This window comes from Melospiza georgiana, chromosome 2 (genome assembly GCF_028018845.1).
Source record: "Melospiza georgiana isolate bMelGeo1 chromosome 2, bMelGeo1.pri, whole genome shotgun sequence".
NCBI lineage: Eukaryota > Metazoa > Chordata > Aves > Passeriformes > Passerellidae > Melospiza > Melospiza georgiana.
In genome coordinates, this window is record NC_080431.1 from 22,894,803 (window position 1) to 22,915,137 (window position 20,335).

The 20,335-nt window shown below is 41.1% G+C and overlaps 1 protein-coding gene across 1 annotated transcript in view; it reads left to right on the forward strand.

Moving 5' to 3' along the window:
• The window catches only part of AFF3 (ALF transcription elongation factor 3), a 316,925-nt gene that overhangs the window by 254,637 nt on the left and 41,953 nt on the right, over positions 1-20,335 (forward strand). Inside the window, exon 10 of the mRNA XM_058019201.1 lies at positions 16,845-17,010. Within this exon, the coding sequence (XP_057875184.1) occupies positions 16,845-17,010 (166 nt within the window). The remainder of the gene's footprint in view (positions 1-16,844; positions 17,011-20,335) is intronic.

The window sequence follows — 20,335 nt, forward strand, 5'->3', positions numbered from 1 at the left end:
GACAAAGGGCACTGTTGAAGCAGATGAGTGCCTCAGCATTTGATGTCATTAATTAATCTGAGCCAATGCCACAATATTTTCTAAGAAATGTATTGTATTATTTTCTTCCATTTGGTCAAAATGCAGCATTGGCCATTTAACAAGAGCCATGACAAATTTCTGTCATTGTCTACTGTATGTTGCTGTCCTCTGCCTTTGCAAGGTCTCACAGATTGGTTAGACTGGGAATTATGACAGAGGCATACCCAAGTTATTAGGGCTGTTTTTATGACCAAAATCTGGTATCACTGTGGAGTAGCAGTAAATTGTGGATCTGGTTTGAATTGTTCATATGTCAGTCATTTACCACTCCATCCTTTTAAATATATTACAACAAACTATGAAAACACTCTCTGATTAAATGAGGGAACATGGAAAATCAATTCCCACTGTCCCAATGGAGAAGACATACTCCAGTGTCACAATCCTTGTCTGCTTTGGAGTCAAGCTGCACAGGGATACCATGCACCAGTGTTCATTTGCTGAACTGGGAGGTTAGCTGGAAGAACTGGTAACTCCAAACTCTGTAACTGTATGGACGTGCCAGTCCCTCCTCTGGTTAATCAACAGTTGCAAGGATGAAAAAGAGGTGCAATGTGGGTAGTCTGGCCGGTATAAAAAGGGATATCATGGAAGGAAGGTAAAATCTGGAATGAGAAAAGATGAGCCTCTGTGAGGCGACTCTTCACTAGTTTTTACTAAGCCCATACCATACCTGAAAGATCAGATTTTCTGATACTGTTTACAGGTTGTCATAGGCTGTCATAAGGTGATTGAGTCAAGGCTTGGCTTCTGAGAGTATTTGGGGTGTTCTAATACACTTTCTGCACTTGTGCTGAAAAGAATAATTACCCGCAAAAGATGCACTTCTTTTTTTTCAGAAGTAACACTCAATTCACATGGTCATGATGATTCTAAAATTACCAACATGTGTCCAAAGCTAAGACAAGACAAAGGTTTGCCTAGTTAGGAAGTAATTGCACTAGGCTTGTCTTGCAGCTGGTGAAAAGCTTGTTAAAGGCAATAGTGCAACCCTGAGATTTTCTGTTTAATTTCTTACTTAGACATTTAATATCTTTGCTTTAATGTTGATATGGTCTTGTCAGGGCTAGAGTTATTTTTTTGGTTGCAGGCCCACAGGCATGGGAATTATGTTATTTAAATTACATACATCTTCAGTTGACATGACTCATGTTACAATTGAAATGAATAAGCCAGCCCTGTATACTAAAAATAAGCAAACAAATGTAAAGCACATCACATATTAGCAGAACCAAAACACACTGATTAACGGTGGACAGCACAGTCATCAAATCAAGGTCACAATCAAGATCTGAACCAATGAATCAGAGCTCTGAGTTTTCAAACACACACCTCCAATGAAGAAGGTAAACAGCTTTACATGATAAGCTTGACATGATTTGGAACTACATTCAGTTAGTTTTGCATCAGGAAAAGCTGAAGAGAAAACAGTTCACATTTCAACCAGGCTCCTCACAAATGTTCAAGTCAACACAAGCACTGAGTAAGGCAATCAAGTACAGTATTCTTCAGTCCTTGCCAGTGGTGCATGAGGACTGGTGCTGTTATGGTTCAGTCCAGAGAAGTCCAGCCATCAGAGCAAACTCATCCATGATGCAGAGTTTAGAATTTCCTTCTCAGTTATCAGTTATTACAAATAACTGTATCAGTCTCAGATAGAGTTATCATGTATGGTTATTCTTCTGCTCTAATTCTTGCCTGGCCATCAAACTCAAGTCAGAGGTCACTCTGGAAATCACATGCTCTTGCAGCTTTTAAATTATTGATGTAACATTTATGAAAATACTTCTTGCATAATTACTAGGTAAGGACTATTAATAACTTCTGGAATAATTCACCAGCAGAAAATGATGGATCTAAGAATCTAGCATTTGCTGCTAGGCCGGCGAGCAAGTATTATGTGCCTTTTCACTTTTTTTCCTTTTTTGGCCAAACAACTATGCATCTATGTGAAATAAAGTGGGATCCTTCCCTTAAAAGAAGTGTTCAGCCTCATCCTTTCTTCCTAAGGATCTTTATTTCACATGGTTGCTAGTTGCCAGAACAACACAGCAGAAACTTTGGCCAGGATGACAGACTTTAAAACTGACATCTCCTGCTTGGTGGTCCCAAGAGGTGGCAATGCTTTTCACAGGTCCATCCTTTTTCCTGCTTACTTCACTGCACAGATGGAGCCTGCTTTCCTGGATGTGGTCAGTACAGCCTGGTGTCTGGCTGTGGAACACTGCTGAATATACCCATGGCCCTGCAGGCAGAACAACAGGCTGAGGTGTGACACACCAGCCTCCTGCGTGGTGTGTGTTCCAGCCAGCAATGACGACGTTTTCCTGCAGGGAAAGCACTTAAAACCTACACTCAGCAGGTGCCACCTCCTCAGGACAAGCTGATAACCTCATCAGCACACAGTGTCTCCATGTCTTTCTAATAATAATCACTTCTTTACCCTAAATTAGGAAGCTAATACGAATCAGTTCACAGCTTGCCCTGATGACTTTTAATCTAAGACCACAGCTGGCCTTTGTGCTTTTCATCAGATGAATTCCAATAATCATTAAACAAAGTTTTCTCAGTTCTGCTTTAGGTCTGGCCCAACATATCTTGCAGACCTTACTCCTGTGCAACACTGGCAAAATCCTGCCATCCTGTAAAATCAGTGATGGCAACATGAATCATTAGCTGCTGTATTTATACAGCATCAGACTTACAGTTATTTTCCAGTTGTTCATACTGCTTTTCTTTGTATCTAGTCTAACCCTGGAGAGTACAGAGAAGTCTGCAAAGTTTTAGTCCATGAGATCATCTCAGTAATTTCTTATTGAAGGCACTGTCTGTCTAAGTTTAGTTCCCCCTGTTAAATAATTGTGATATTTTTTCTTTAAAACCCTTGACAACAAAAATCACAATAACTGTAAATAATCCATAGACATATGGAATTGTTTTGAGAAAGAAAGCAAATTGCTGAGGCTCTTTAAAAATGAAAACCTACCAAGGAAACCCCAGCAGCCTCTTTGACGGTCTGCTCTAAAAATTTTCACTTGCTTTGATGTTGTTTGTAATTTATGCTCCTCAGAGGCTTTTAGATGAAGGAAATCATCTGTTTTAATAATGTGAAACCTTCTTCTGGCTACTTGAGATGGGAATTCCTGCCCTGTTTCCTGTGCCTCTCTGTCGTGGCCAAAAGGGGAAGGAAGGCTTAAAAATTGCAGAGCTGTTAGTGATCAGAGCTGTGGCATCATCTACCATTTCAACATGTCTACCCAAATATTACTTACCTCTGACTGCTGAAGTAACATGTTAAGGAAACCTGTTAAGCTCATTCTCCACTGTGGTGTTATTTCACTGTATTAGTAATTCATAATGCTAGGTTATGTAGTAACAAGTATAGGGAAAAAGCAATTATTGAAATAGTCCCTTTAATTCAAAATTACTTTAATTACTAGTGATACCTGTCCTTTTTTTTCCTCATTTCTGTCCTAAGTCTCTTCATGATTCAAAAATTGCCACTGGGCTATCACCTCTCCTAATTGCCATTCTCTGAGCTGAGTGAACAAAGGAAAAATTAAACTGGAGTGTGTCAGGCAAGCAGAATAGGAAATATATGTTCCTGCAGGAAAGCTACTCTCCTCCTAATTACCCTGCAATTGCCAGGTTCAAAATGTAATTTATGAGCTACATAGATAGAATGGCCACATTAGTCCATTATTTCATGATGATCTTTTCTACTCCTGACTTCAGAAAAAAGGGATTTTGTAGCTGTCAGTGCTTTGGCATTGTCCGCAGCTGCTCTGGGCAATGATGCTAGACAACTGCACTGGAGACATACTCCCAAAAACATGTTAAGCAGTCTCCTAACAGCCCAGTTTTATAGAAGAGAGGTGCTGTAAAGTACAGCTCAATAAATAAAGCTTAATCTGATGGGCTACCTTAGACACTGCTGGTCACATTCAGAAACAGATCCACAAATGTTTGAAGAAGGAAGTTTTCCAGCCTGTGGCTGCTGCTGTTGCATGTTTCACTTACTGTAAAATTCATCAAATGCAGCAAATGAACCTCACAAACACTCCCTGAGTCCATCTTACTCTGACAAGTATGGAGTAGCCTGCAAAAGGATGGAGAAGGGGGTGAAGCTGCAAACATGTGATAGGCAGCTGACATGTTTCAGCTGTAGGTTTGGTGCCTGAGGCCAAGTCTGCATTTCAGTCAAGTTGGGGAATGACTTACTTGTCGTCTGAGTGAGCTTTAAACACAAAACAGGGGGACACTGGAGGCCAGATGGAGCTCGGGAACCATTTAGTGCCCACGTAGTTATCACATTATCACATTAGTTAGCACCATAGTTTGTGCTACTTGAGCTAGTCCCAACAGGGTCACAGAGTGACTGAGGCTGGAAGGCATCTCTGGGGATCATCCAGTCCCACCCCCACTCAGAGCAGCATCAGCTAAAACAGTTGCTCAGGGCCAAAGTTGGGTCTTGAATATCTCCCAGGATGGAGACTCCACAGCCTCTCTGTGTAACCTGTTCAAGAGTTTGACCATCCTCACAGGAAAAAAAAATTGTTATATTGAAGTGGAACTTCCTGTGTTTGGATTTTTGCTCTTTGCTTCTTTTCCTGTCACTGGGCACCAGGGAGAAGAGCCTAGCTCTGTCTTCTTTACTTCCTCCTGTCAGGTATTTATCTTTCTTAGTCATCTCAGTCTCCTCATGTGAAAGATGCTCTAATCCCTTAATCATCTTCATGGCATTTTGCTGGTCCCTATGTCTCTTTTATGCTGCAGAGCCCAGATCTGGATCCTGGGAGAGGCCAGGGGAAATCAAAAAAGTAGAAGAGGAAAGGCTAAGTTCAAAGGCAAAAGGGAAAACTGTCGTGCTGATTCTGGATGTGACATGCCAACCTCTGAGTCAACTGACTGAGAGTTCATTGCCTCCCAGCTGTACACAAAGTCCATCAATATTTTTCTTTGTTGCAATCTAAATCCATAAGGAGGCTTGCCCCTTCCCTGAGAAAGCATTAGATTATATTGCTTGGGAGTATCAGTCCTAAATATTCTGTTTCAGTTTCCTGCAGAGAATGTTGAACGGAGTGCTCTTAGGAATGGGAGATGCCTGCTCTGATTCATTCTTCCAAGGTTTTGTTTTTACTTTGCCCCTGAGGAATTGGCCATTTTTTAATGACTTTTTATGATTAATAAAGCTGTCTGAAGGCCTGCTGGGGTCTTCAAGCTAGTAGTTATCAACAAAGTCATCTAGCTTTCTCCCCTAGTGCCTAAGATAATGGCAAAGACCTAGCGCTTGATCTTTCTCCCCAAGCTGAAGCTTGTCTAGCTGCACTTAGGGTCATGTTGGGGTGGTAAGAAAAAGTCCCCAAGAGTTACTTTCATGCTGCACTGACTATGGAAAATCATACTCTCCTGGAAATCTGTGTCTCATCTTAGCAAAGCTCTTGTGCAGACTCTCCAGCTTTCCCCCAGCTGTTTCCCAGCTGCAGGCAGGTGATGTGATATCCTTTTAAAGAAGCCCTGAATGTATATCCTCACAGCTGGGCACTGAACTCCCAGCAGCAACACATGTTGACTCCTACAGTCTCCATGCTGGGTCACACTGCTGAACACACATTCCTGCTCTGAAGAGGCTCACCACTTGACACAGCACATCCTAGGCCATGCAGGAGCTCGGACAGGCAGGGGAATGTTTGAGGCACTGCAGTAAGACCGGTGCCAGAAAGGGACTATTGGCCTGGGGCAGAGAGAGGAAAAAGACAGCGACAGCTTGTTGTGGCCCTGGGAGGGGAAAGCAGCACCAACTGGCAATATTCCTCCCTGTCCCTGTGCCCTCTCCCCGCTGTCATGTGTGCATTTCCTTTCTGCCCCACTGGGAAAGCCAGGGAGAGCAAAACATGCATTGAAGAATAGACAAGGGCATCTCCACAGCTTTAGTGATATTGTAAATTCACAGGAAACCTAAAAAGATGCATGGTGGTTAATGAACAGCAAAACATGTGAGATACGGATTGAAAGGTATATTGGAAGATATATGTTTAACTACATCAGGACACAGCATGGTATAAGACCAATTTTTTTTTTTTATAATTAAAATGTCATATAGATCTAGTGTTTTTCGTAGTAGTTGGTAGCACATTTCACAGAAATAAAGGATTGATAACATCCTGCAGGAGGTTGCAGCTGGGGAACCACTGAGTCCAGACACATTGGTACCACATAGTAGATTAATAAAGCAAATAAAATTATATTTACTTTGAAATTTATTTCTGCCTCCCCTCATCATCTGTATGTGCATGAGTAAACCTCAAGTTTACTTTCCATGGATAACATCTAACAAAAAGATGCAATTCACATTCAATTTTTCCTTTGAATTGTAAAGGACAATTTATATTACTCTTTGTAACATTTATATTTGTGCATATCATATTTCTGCATAGTTTTTCACAGATCACATTATACCTAAGGAAGGCACAGCAAAGGTTACGCGTAGACACTGCTCTCTGCTTCAAAATCCATCATCAATTATCTGCACACTGTGTTTGCTGGGTTACAGTGGGTCAGATCCTGACACCCCCAGTAGACAGACTATTCCTGCTCTTCAGGAGCACTTCTGGGTGCTCTTATCCAAGCTGTAAAGTATGATATTACTAAACCAGAATAAGGGGTCAAGAATCTGAGCCTGGTCAGAATGGGAGAAGTTTTTTTGCCAGGGGCTCAGACCCCTGAAAACCTACGGCTGCATCACAAGCAAATACTCAACAGCTAAAAGTTCATTTTAAACATTCTTTATTTCCAGCTAACATGTCAATAATAGGTAAACAGCATATCCTGGGCACTCTTTCTAAAAACATATCGAAGTATTTTTGGATGACGAAGAAAAACAGGGTATGCCTACAACAGAAAGGAGAACAGAAGAACCTTTTACAAGTCTCCAAATAATCTCAAACTAATTAGCTTTTAACATCCTCTCTGCTACAATTCTGGGCTTTATTAGCTGTTCTGCTTGCCATTCCTGAGCCTGCCTAATGTCTTATGTAGAACAACTATGCATTTTTTTCAGGCATTTGTCATTTCTTGAAACATATAAAAGAAAGCACTTGGATTCAAATAACAGACCATCTAAATGCTGTTCTGCATAGGGAGTGATATATGCTGACAAGGACTAGAAGTCAAATGTTCTTTTTATGGTTTTTTATGGTGAGCAAACCTACTTAAAACAAGGTTCTTCTCAAGGCAGCATATTGATTAGAGCTGACGGGCCAAAAAGACCTTTGGGAGACAACAGAATATGGCTTGAGTCAAAGAGTAACACTAAAGCTGGCAGCAGCAACATTAAGAGTCAGTGAAACCTGAGAGAGTTTGTCTCATGCTGAAATTTATTGCACCCATTTGGACAGCCATTATGGTAGTTAGTAATTTTATCTGCACAAGTTCATCTGTATTTGGACTCTCAGAGCTCAGTGAGAGGTCCTGCAAGGCAGAACCATACCCAGGGCTCTGCTGACTGAGGCAAATGATTTCTGTGCTGAGGCAAGGTGTGACTATGCCTAAAGACTACAAAAGGCTGCTTGTATTGATGGCCAGCCACAGCATTAATAGTAATTCTGAAATAAGGTGATGGCAGGCCAGTGCAGATGAGGATTTTCTAGTCTGCACTACGGGGTTTTCTTCTGAGGCTTGATGAAGCTGTCACTCACAAGCAAAAATGGCTGTTCTCTTGGATAGAAGTACATTTACGCTTCACATTTTAGGAAATAAATGGGCAAAAAGAGCAACACCCCGTCTAATACCCAGTGAAACTGTATCAAAATCTCCTGATGAGACATATTGAAAATGGTAGGTTAAAGCCACTCTGCAGAATATATTGCACTGCTACTTTGCCTAGTTTCTACAATTACCATTGCATTGAAATTGCCATAACCATTACCTGTGGAGATGTTCCTTATCTTCATTGATGACTGGTTCCAGTGCTTAATTACCTTTATTTTTCTAACCTGTCTCTTGGCGGGTTGAAGCCAACCAGACTGCTGGAATCACCTTCAAAATATTAGTGGAGGATCTGTTCCTGAGAGAGGTATAATTGTTCCTGATACTGATATAATTGAATCTGACAGGGCTTTTGATAATGGTCTGATGAAATAGTGGAGTGCTGAGTTGGGAGTGGATATAGGTCTTCATATTGGATACCTACCCCACCTTAGGACAAGTGGAGAGAGATGACTGAACCCTGAAAAGATTATGAAGAGGAATCTAAACCAAACCTCCCTGGCTTCCCACACATATTACAATGCACAAGGTGCTGGGCATTGTAAAGCACAAAGTTTAAGCAATCCTTAGGATCTTAGATTCTTTCTAAGTCCATCAAGAGAGGTAGGAATCTCCAGAGAGCACAAACTGACCTTGACCAGACAATAGAGGGATCTCAAATAGAAAGTTCCTAACATGGCCAAAATAGTGAAAAAACAAAATTAAAAGTTCTGGGGTGCTTATGAAGGAAAACACACAAAAGCCATTGCCCTTGGTCTCAGGGGGAGATCAGAAGCAGTGTTCTATGACTGAATCTTCTCAACAGCTTTATCCAGTTCCAATTTATTTCTGGCCCACCTTCCTTCCCCTCAAAAAATGTCTCTATAGAGATTGCTTCCTGATTTGAAAGGGGATGCAGAAGGGTGCTGTTCATGGACTATTCTCAAAGCTGTTCATCATTCTCCAGGCCATTGGTCCAAGGCCATGTTCCAAGGACAATATAGGACATACAGAATATGACAGTCATTTCTTCAAGTCCCTGTACTTTAAGAGGCTAATTAATCTACCAAGGTAAAAAGACCTTATCAGTCCTCTTCTACTAAAGAGTTAACTTGCTGGACCAGGGATTCTCTCCACTCATATTCAGCTGATGCAAGGTCAATGACAAACACACCAAGGAAGTCAGAGTTGCTTTATTTTTCTTGTGAGCAGGTCAAATAAAACACTGCTGATGCTCCATTTATCTGGAGCGACAAGCATACACTTGGCAGCAGTGGAAAGCAGACGCTGGAATCTGGCACCAGGCTCCCAGCACAGCTGTCAGCCTGCTGACTAATCACTTCACCCCCACATTAATGCTGCTCCAGGTCTGCTGGACCCTTTCATCTCAGATACCCCAGCACATGCTCCTCTTGATAGACCAATTGACACAGAGGTGTCACCATTAATTGTTACATAGCATTTTATTTTAGGAGATTTTTTTCACTCAAGGTGGGTTTTTTCTAGAGGCTTTCTCATTTCTACCATATTCCTTCACAATGAGAGCTGTGATTTGACTGCCTCCAGTATCAACAGGACCTTAATTAGATGCCCCTTGCCATAATGGATTTTTTTTCAGGGTTTTTGTATATTTATGTGCCTGAGCTTCATAGCTTGTTCTTTTAAACAGCCTTTTCTACAATTTTTTTCTTTGGTGACTATTCTGACAAGCTGCAATTGCACAGTGCACACCTGACTCTCTTTAGAGGGATCTGGTTTGCCTTCAGTTTGTGTTATCAGATGATACTTGCAGTCTTGTCAGCACAAACTATTTAAGAAGCTCCCAGGGAAAGTGCTAAAATATAGGGGGGGCCTATGAACTCTCTTCTTGGCAGCTGTGCTTTATTAGCTGAGCTGTGCAAAGGTGGTGCAGCTAAGGTAATGCAGTGCTTTCACAGAGGCATTATATATTGTGACAAGCCGAACAACCTCCAGGACTCTCACTCTTCATGACTCCCATTTCATACCTCATCCATTACAGGAATGAGGTATGAAAACATTTCTCTGTTTCCTAAAGATATTAACAGACTCCTGGGAAATCGTTTACCTGGAGAAAGGGAGAAAGGAAAATGTTGAGCCTCATTTTTTTGCGTTTTTGCGTTCAGGCTGAAACAGGAAGCTGCGGCAGGGCTCACTGTCTTCTCCTGTTAGTGAACGATAGGTTTTTGTAATTGGTAACTGGAAAGAATTCAGACATTAAATTGGTTTAATGCTTCTAGTTAGCAAAGGCACAAAACCATAAATTTGTGTCACTTCTATACTGACTTCAGAAAAAGGTTAACCAAGGGCTTTTTAAAGAATAATGAAAGACATCTAACACACTGACGGTGGGCAGTTCAGTCACACCCGTGTATGGGATGGTGGCTGGAGCCTTGGAAGGGTTGTTGGATTTGAGCATTCAGACACAATGGAACAGACCTAAAACTAGAGCAGAGCCTTTCTGTCACAGAAGCATACAGGCGTGGAAAGGCTTGGGTTAGAACAGACCCTAAATATCAGGGGAGTTGGAACTGGATGATCTTTAAGGTGCCTTCCAACCCAAGCTTTTCTATGGCTTTGTGATTCTACTCATCTTTGAATGTTAAGTGTACAGAGACTTTTGTACTGGTATTTGAAGCCATGGTGGTATCTGGCTGTTGTCTGTGCAAGTTCTAGAGTTTATGGTATCATTTCCCTTTTCTCAGCATGATTTTGTCCTGAAACAAATGGATGAGGTCCACCTCCATTCTGTGAGCTGTCCTTATGGCGCTATTTCTTGGCATTCTACATTTGCCTCAGAAGATATCCCCATATGTTCTGTTAGAATATTGGGATGGCCTGATCTTCAAGTCCTTATAATTCCCATGCTTCAGAGGTCTTTGCTGGAAGAGAATTTGAAAAATACCCAGGGGCAGCAGCAAGAAATGGGCATTTTCATGGCTTCTGTGATCCATTCACAATTACTGAGACAGGAATTCCCTACTGTGTGCATGAGAGACATGCAATATCTTCAGTGCCAGGCAGCAGAGATATTTATACAGATCTTGGCACAATGTTCTCCGTCTGTGCTTTGAGGAAGCACCATGTGGAATTTGCTTATTGCAGTAAAGGGATAAAGAGTTTTCCATAAATGACCTTCGATGGGTAGTAGGTTGGCTCTGAGGGAAGAAGGAAGTGGTGTTTCAGATACTTTAATCTAAAATCAAAATAGAAGCTCTGCCAACAGAGCTCCTCTAAACCACGGAATATGTTTTCATCACTAAATTTGAAATACTGTTTCAGAGTCTCGGTCAGATTTACTCTTGGATTTAAATCACTGTAGCCTAATTGAAGTCAATGGAGCTATGACAGTTTATACTAGCTAGGGGGCTGGTATCTGTTTCAAAGTATTGTTTTCCCACAATTTGCCTTGATTTCTAGACAGTGATAGACTTTTTTCTGGGTATCCCAAATAGTCTAAGTATTCATACAGCCTTTCTTTCCACACTTACCTCTCAATGTTGACAATGTGATCCCTAACAATGTCTCTTGTTTATTCAAAAAGGCTCTTCTCACTAGTTATTGCATTTCTCTCTCCTCTGGGAAGTCACAGCCATTTAGCAGTTGCACACCAGAATGAGATTTAGAAGAAAAATAGTTTAGATGATCACAGCTGTGCAGATGACACGGAATAAATAGTGTCCTATCTCCAGACACAGAAAAAAGAAATACAGTAGACAATGTCTGATAGTGTTAGTGACCTTTTTGGTAAGAAAGCTTTGGATAAAATTGTAGCAAAGTGAAATTACACAGACCAACTGGACTCTAAAATATGATCCATTTTTCCCCCCGCTCAGCACTGCTGAGGCCACACCTCAAGTACTGTATTCAGTTTTGAGCATCTCACTACAAGAAGGACATTGAGGTGCTGAAGCATGTCCAGCGCAGGGCAACAATGCTTGTGAAAGTTCTGGGACATGAGTCCCATGAGGAGCAGCTGAGGAAACTGGACTTGTTACCCTGAAGAAAAGAAGGCTCAGGGTTGACCTTATTGCTCTCTACAACTACCTTAAAGGAGGTTGTGGTGAGGTGGGTGTCAGCCTTGTCTTCCATGCAACCAAGGAAGGACAAGAGGAAATGGCCTCAAGTTGGGCCAAGAGATGTTCAGGTTGGATATTAGGAGAAAATTCTTCACTGAAAGAGTGGTAAAGGGAAATAGTAGAGTCACCATACCTAAAGTGTTCAAAAAATGAATAGACATGGCACTTTGTAAAACGGTTTAGTGGGCCTGGTCGTATTTGGTCAAGGGTTGGACTTGATGATCTTGGAGGTCTTTTCCAACCTTAATGATTCTATGAGCATTTGCATAGCCTTTGTTGTGGCTGGAAAAGTATTTGAGAGGCTCACTGATACGTTCCTTTGGCTGAGTAATTTCTCCAAGGCCTGATTCTCCCTTGCATTGCATTGTTGATAATCATTCATGCCTGTGTAAAGTGCTTTCATATTGTAAAGCAGTGAAGAACTGGGATGACAAATTCTTCAGCATCAGAGGGATTTTTTTTCTATATATTGTCACTGAATACTTGCAGTTTGGTAAAGAACTGCATCAGTTTTACTTGTATCTTTATCCATGCTGCATGTGCTTGAGCCTGAATTCCTGCAATGCAGCATATGCCTAGCCTGGGAAACTCTTGTGGCCAGTGCTGAATGCCATGATTTATTATCATGGGAAGCAGTGCAGCTGTAAGCAGCAGCTTAATATGAAGCATAGAGTGGGACTCAGATCCAGCACGATTAACCTGAAGAGGTCTCCTGAGGGCCACCAAAGCAATTTCATTTGGGAGTCTGTCTCCACTGACTGAATAGCCAGGTCTAGCACCTTCCTGCATTACTGTTCAAACCACCTTGGTGCCATTCAAAGGCTGGCCATGGCCATGCAGCCTGATGGGGCTAACAACTGGTGCCACACAAATAACCTCTAGGCCTTGTCCAGGGATTGAGACGGCTCCACCTCTCAACTTGGATCACAAGTCAGTTTGAGTGGGGAAGTATTAATCTCCCCAAATCACTGGATTTCTGAACCAGCACATAAGAGAAAAATTTGGGCTACAAGGAATCTAGCAGTTCTTTTAAGAAGGGCAGTTGTCCACTAGAGAGTGCAGGAAAACAGGTTGTTGGAGACTTGCATGGAAATTAGGTGCCCCTGTAACCAGGGTAATGGGAGATATCTGATCAGAAACTTCAAATGGTGTGTTGGTTTTTAAATGGTCTTATTGCTGAACTTCTGGCAAATTTACAAGGTATTTACTCTCTCTCTTAAGTCAGAGAGTGCAAGTTATGATTAAGAGCTCTAAAGAAAAGTGGGTCTCACTTAATTGTCATTTAATTCCTTAAAATAAAAATAGAAATTCTATGATGTGGTAATTAATTCTGGGGCATAAACCAGTAGCAAAATATGCTCAAATGTTATATGCCACAGTCATTAAAATGTAGATCAGTCTAACTGCATGATCTCCCTTACATCCTTCAGAAAGAGCAGTCCAAAATAAAAGTTACCAATTATAAAAAAAAGGTTGCTTTTTAATAAGAATGCATGAAGACAGATGTAACTGTTATTACCCTGGTCACTATAACATAATGAGGATCCTTATAAGAATATGCTATATTTCAAAATTGAAAAAGTAAAAGGGGGACAGGAGACTTCAGCAGTGTTAGCATAAATGGGAAAATATTGCAATGTTTAATTTTGTATTATATTGGCTACCATTAGAACAGCAAACATAGATTTCCAGATGTTTGTAAAGAATCCAACAGTTATATTTTATATCTAGGTCCGTAGTAACAATTTCTATTCAGCAGCCTAGAAAAATGTTTCATGTCACAACCGGAAAGAAATATTACCATGGATTTTTTCCCCCTCATCCCCTATATAGCAATTTCTGAATATTTCAGTCAATGACAAATAAAAATGATGGTTTAAAAATTAAAACCACAGTCACTAAGGGCAGGACATAAATGTGCAGATGTTTTGTGATGCTCAAGAACTTTTCAGTCACAATGCTGTTGTGGAGAGGACTGGAAATCCATCAGAGTCAGACACTGTCAAAGGCATTCCCTAAGCTATGCTGTCTGCAAAGACAGTTAACTTTTCATGGTTTTTCCACATTTTCTTAAGGAAAAAAATCAAAACCACAAAACCTATTCATAATGGCTTGTATATAGCTCTCACTATTTTATTAGCAAGGCATTAACTGCAATCTGTTAATATAAGTGAGGAGTCTCAATCTGGAGTTCACTGGGCAACCTGTACAAGTCAGGAAAGCATTGTCCTGAAACTGTTTGCAAAATATCCATTTTCCTTCTCCAAGAAGGAAGATTTTTTACAAGCTTCCCAGCTGTTTCTGTCACCTCTGTGCCTTAATGAAGTTATACAAATGGCTGCCTGAAAATCTTGTCTTTACTGCACGTACATGGCTGGACAAAAAACCAAGTTTTTAAAGGCACTCCTTGTAACTGGTGCATTTAATGCCTGTGCATGAAGACAGACCTCCTGCCACCCAGGAGTTGGCAGACAGTGACCATGCATGTAGCACCAAGCCATCCTGACAGAGCACGAGCTTTTACTGCCACCTCTCTCTCTACTGCCCAGTAGTAGTTACAAGGATGGGAATAAAGATAAAAAATATAAATGGATGTCAGCTCCCCTCTCCTGTTTATTTTACTTGCTTTTAATTAGTAAGGTGAGATCGCAGCTGAGATTTTTTCCACTGCCTGGCCCCTCTGTGCTTTGAAAGGTGCAGAAAGCTCTCCAACAGTGTCAGGATTCCCCAAGCAAACAAAAACTAAGAAAGCCATGCACAGCTGTGCCACATCCTAGCAAAAGGCAGCGGGGATGCTGCAAGTAAAGGCAATGTGTTGGCTTGTGCAAGACAGCTAGTCCAGATGGGAAAGGCTGGCATATGTTAGGGGAGGCAGATAGAGGGCCAGAAATTGTGCAGCCATGGGAATTGTGAAGTTGAAACCACCTCTCTGATGGGCTGGCCCCTTGTCAAAGCCTCAGGAATTGCCTGTTGTATGTGGCTTGTGCAAGGTGTCAGGTATCAGTTTTCCATAATGAAAAACACCATTACCATGTAAAGACAATTCATTAGGTGCAACATAGAAGAACTGTAATTAATTATTAGATATTATTTCTCACAAAATGCTTCTCCAAGATCACATTGCATTAGCCACAATATTGGACTGATGGAGCATAAACAAGGGTGATGATAAACACCGGTGAATGGAATTGGGAAGAGATGGTTATCAGGGTACCAGTGTGTTTCATGTGGGGTTTATTTAACAGTCTCATTAATGATCTGGAAAAGGAAGTGAATAACCATTTAATTAAGTTTGCATTTGATACTAAATTAGAAGTTGCTGCAGACACCTCTGAGGGCAGCGAAATAAATCAAACGGAGCTAGAATCCTGCAAGGTAAAAGAAGAAAATGATATCTGATATGAAGGAAAAAAGCAAGCTAATCTCTCTGTAGCAAATAATCATGTAGCTATCAGTAGAGGAATTCTGAAGAAAGCAGTGTTGAAAGAGAGGTAGGGATGTTAATGGACAATACATTCCCTCACAGCTCGGATATATGTTTACAGAAGCAGCGCATCAAGGAGCGGGAAGGTAATAGCCCTTCACTGCAGGGCTGTAGTGAGAAGCAATCTATAATGCTGCACTCTGTTTTGGGCACCCTGTTATCAGAGAGATATAGACAAATCGGAATGAGTTCAGAAAAGAGCCATAAAAATGATCCCATATCCCTGGAGATAATGACTTATGAAGAAAGATCAGAAGAAGTAAATGTGTAAGGCCTTTTCTGAAAGATGACTGAAGAAGGACAGGAAAGCAATCTGCAAAAATGTGAGAGCAAAAAGGGAGGAGGATAATTTATCATAGTAACTATTAGTAATACGATGAAATAATAAGTAACAACTATAAATTCTAAAAGGGCAACTTCTGGTTGAATGTAGGAAGAAATTTCTGACTGTGGAATTTGGGTTTGTTTGCAGAGAAGTTTCCCAGGGGTAAAAGTAAAAGCTGCATTCAAGTCATTTAAAATCAAATTGGACAACTCACTAGAAAATGCACCCTGCTATAGGGAGCAATATTGCATTGCCTAGAGAAAAAGCTGAATGACTTAATATGATATTTCACACTCAAGCCTTTATGACTGTGATATTTTTAATATGCATGGTCAACTATTTCAGGAAAATACACATTTCTTCTGCTGTCAGGCCTGATAATACAAACACTTGCATGCAAACATAACTTTTAAGAAGGCAAGTAGCTCTGCTGACAGCACTGCATTGCTGACATGCCAAAACACAAGCCTGAGCTCTTCAAGTTTTTGCAGGCTGAGTCTTAGATCTTGAATTGTCAATAATCAAGATGGTATATACAGGTAACCAGATCACTTATGGGCAGGTAAGGAAGTGTGCAAAATGGAAGATGGGGGTTGGAAGCTCCAGTGAAGATGTATCTTTATTGTTATTTTTATGGTTATTACTATTACTGCTTATGACTGGTAGTGTGGGGTTCAACTCTATTTCTCAATTGTTCACCTTTTTGGTCTCCTGCTTTCACCTCTGGGCTGAGTGTTCATTAGACAGCATAAAACTGCTTTCTGTACTGCTTTTTTAACACTTAGTATTTTTAATATATCCTAAAATATCTGTGGAATGGGAAAAGAGACAAGGTGAAGTGAAAACTTGACTCTCCCCCAGATGAAAAAGATGGCAAAGGCTATGGATTTAAATGGATATGAGAGTAACCCCATCTTTTCCCCCCAGTTATAGCAATGTAATGTTGAAGACACTTCACTATTTATTAGCAGCAGAGAAAAGCTCACAGGCATTCACAGAGTATGCTCCTAAAACAGCACGGTTCTTATATGTGGGGGTTTCATGTTTATATTCCTGTTTTCTTCTCTTCCCTCCCTGTCCCACACTCATGGGCTGTGTGTTGGGCTGGCAGCCTGGTGGTGCCGCAGACCAGTGCCCGAGCCTCGGGACTCTCCAGCAAGGGCTCGAGCAGCAGCAGCTCCAGTGAATCCGAGAGCAGCTCGGAGTCCGACTCCGAGAGCGAAAGCAGCTCCAGCGAGAGTGACGGCAGCAAGGCCTCGCACTACTCCAGCCCAGAGGTAAGGGCTTTGCTGTCATTTGGGGTGGCACTCCATTGCTACACACACTCACACCTTCTCCCAGCCAGACCAACACAAGGAGGCTTTGAGGAGATGCATGGAAAAAAAATGGGAGAGAAAGGCCCTTCCTCCTGGCATGCTGTGAAATATAAGTGGCAGTGGATATTGGGGCAGATTAAAGCATTTGAAACAAAAATGAAGAAAGAAATATCCCTGTTACATTTTGCTCAAATTGGAGGTGAATGGAGCACCTTGCAAGGCTCACAGCTTGCCTGAAGTTTTATGCAACTCTGCCTCCATAGCAATGGCTTGCTTAGTGTGTAAGTCTTGATGTGGGCTCCCAGCACTGCAAGGGAACTAACGGCTTCTCCACACAGGGAAGCTATTATAAAATCAGTTTGAGGTTAAATTTTTAAAAGAAACCAGTTGTTCACTCATGCACTTCCCTTGCCTCACTCTCTAAGTGAATTATTTTCTGCTACTGCTGCTTTTATGTGATTTCTTTCAATTCACCTCCAAAATGGACTAAACTGAATTACTCATGGTGCAAAACACTGAGCCCAAACTAGTCATCTGGAAAGCTAGCACTGAAAATTTCCACATGTAGACAAGCCCTAGCCAAACTACAATTAAGCTGCCAGTGCTGTGACACCTTCTGCTTCCACCTCTGCAGAAAGCTCAACAGACACAACAAAGCTGCTTTCTCTGCTCTGCTTTTCTACCAGGATTGACATTTTTACATGTTTTGGTCAATACACACGTTTAGAATTAAACTATAAACTCCACAGGCACATCACACACATTAATGTATGTAAAAATATTCCAAAATCTAGCATCAAGATTGTAAATACACATGAAATACAGTCTGTATATTTTCCTACTCCACATATACCATCCAATCACAAGAATCCTCCCCCCAAAACTATGTCTCACCTATTCTCTCATTCTGAAAAAAAAAACTATTCTGCAAAAACAGCAAACCTTTCCTCATATTTTCCTTGGTTATTTGGAGACATATTTCCAATTGAGCAAAATGCAGTACTCACAGAAACATCCTTAATATATTTTTGTCAGGTTCTGTCACTTTTGTTCCTTGTTTAACACTTATCTTCTGTTTTTCCTTCACAGCACTTTCAGACCCATTTCCAGCTAATTCTCCTCTTACTTTGTCCACTTTCTCCATCTCTCTCTTCTTTCCAGTCTCTCTTGCTCTCCCTGCAGTACCCCATGTCTTATTTTCCATTCTGAGCTTTCTTATCTGACCTGTTAAGACCTTGTTCTCTGTCTACTTAATTTCCTGCTGGAATTAGTGCAAAGATCTCATTCTTGGTCTCTCCTCTCCCCGTGGGATCTCAAAAGGCAGAAGAAAATGGGCAAAGAGAAGAAAGAAAGGGGAAGGAAATATGAGATGAAAGGAGGAGAAGCACAGGAAGGGAGGAGTGGTTACCATCTAGGCAGATACCCATGCTGCTTGAGCCCATGAGCAGAAATTCCTCAGAGAAAGCACAAAGCTAATTAACTGAGGCAGGTCTTGGATTTCATGAAGTCCAGCAGAGAACTAAATCATGGAAACATGGAGGAAGTGCCTCCTCTTAAGCATTTTATGCATATCCTCTCGAGATCTGTGGAACTACTTTTGTACAGAGCCTGAGCTGTCAGTGATCATTGTCACAAAACAGCTGCCCCACTCCAACAGATTGCTTGTCTCCTTGCATTATATTTGTGTGGTTTGCCTTCTAGGACATGCTGTATGACACATGCCTACACACAAATGTAAATGACTCACAAATGTGATGGCTGCAGTGATTTTCATAGGCAATTTTCATCCCTTGATGGGATCTAGGAGACAGCACACACAGATATGGGTGTCCCAGGGAAGTAGAATACCTGTGTTTTCCCCAAGGGTAAATGCTTTCCCAGGGCTATCATATGACTGATGGAACCAGTTCAAACATGCTCAAGTGATGTCTCTGACTGGAAGTCCTTTTAGCTTTGCATAAATGCTTTAACATACATTTATGCACCCAGTGAAGCCATCTTTCTAAAGATATATGCCAGTTTCTTAACCAGTAAATGGAAAGAGACAGGTCTTTGGAAGCTCCCTAAAGGGAGGCCATGTCCACCTATTTTTAAGCAGTGGACTCTATTCTAGATTTAGTCTTAAAATTGATTGGCTAAGACAAAAAAAGTAAATACATCTTGATTTTTGATTTTGCATTAACTGGTGCTTTCAGGTTCAATGAACTGGAGCAGTCCAGCACAATGCCAGGCAGAAATTCCATATTTAAAGGTTGGGAGGAACTTAATGTAGAAATCTGCAAACCATTATGATGCCTTCATTATTCCCCACTGCCCCCTCCAAATAATCTGAAACATTATATGCACATACTCAAAGACTTTTATTTCTGGGACAGTGCATCTGCTGCACTTGAGGTTATATAGCAATTCAAGTGCTATTTCATGTCTTCTGTAATTTTTTCCTCATCTAATTTTGAGATTTTCAAGTTGTCCTCAGGTGTCTAAATGCAGCTGCCTAGAGTGAAAAAGCAGCTCATTGTAAAGCATACATATAAAGTAGATTAGATGAATTGCACCCTAAAAGTGTCTGTTTCTTTCCATTGACTATTTAGAGCCAGTAGTGACTAGCTCAGCTGTCTTCACTTTATGTCTGCAGTAAACTAAGAATAATGGCTGAGCTAGAACAGGAGACAACATTCAGACTGGTTTCAGTGATGTGGACAAATTAAGGTGCCTCAGACATTAATGGGAGTAGTTAAAGCTTTGTGGACTGCAAACCTAAAATTATGAACAAGGAACTGAGACTTCTATCTCCTGTTTCTTTGCTGAAGTCATGAATTCTTGGAATGACCTTAATTAATGTCATAAATGAGGAATCTGGAAAACAATGACATCTTATCCTTTTTCAGGTGGTTGAAAAAAATTTGGGTGCCAAGTATATAGAAAAAGCTACATTTCCAAGCTAAAAATTTGGTTTATTTGTTCTTTGTTACATTGAATTATCCTGCATGCCTTTACTAAAACTGTCTTTGGTTAGACAACCATGAATTCCTGCTATGAGGGAGGATAAGAGTGGGGAATGGGCAGGAAGGAAGCAGAGAATCTATCCCATGGGACAAAGGATCACTGGCCTCACCACCTATAACCTGTCCAGAAGAGAAAGATGCCCCTTTCTGAACCTCACCAGCCCCATATACCAGATGCAATGGCCTTTACAGATTTTGCTGTTGCAACTGTTCACAACCATTCGTTTCTTCCTCCATTTCAAGGAGTCACATATAGGAATTTTACCACTAGACCATCTGTA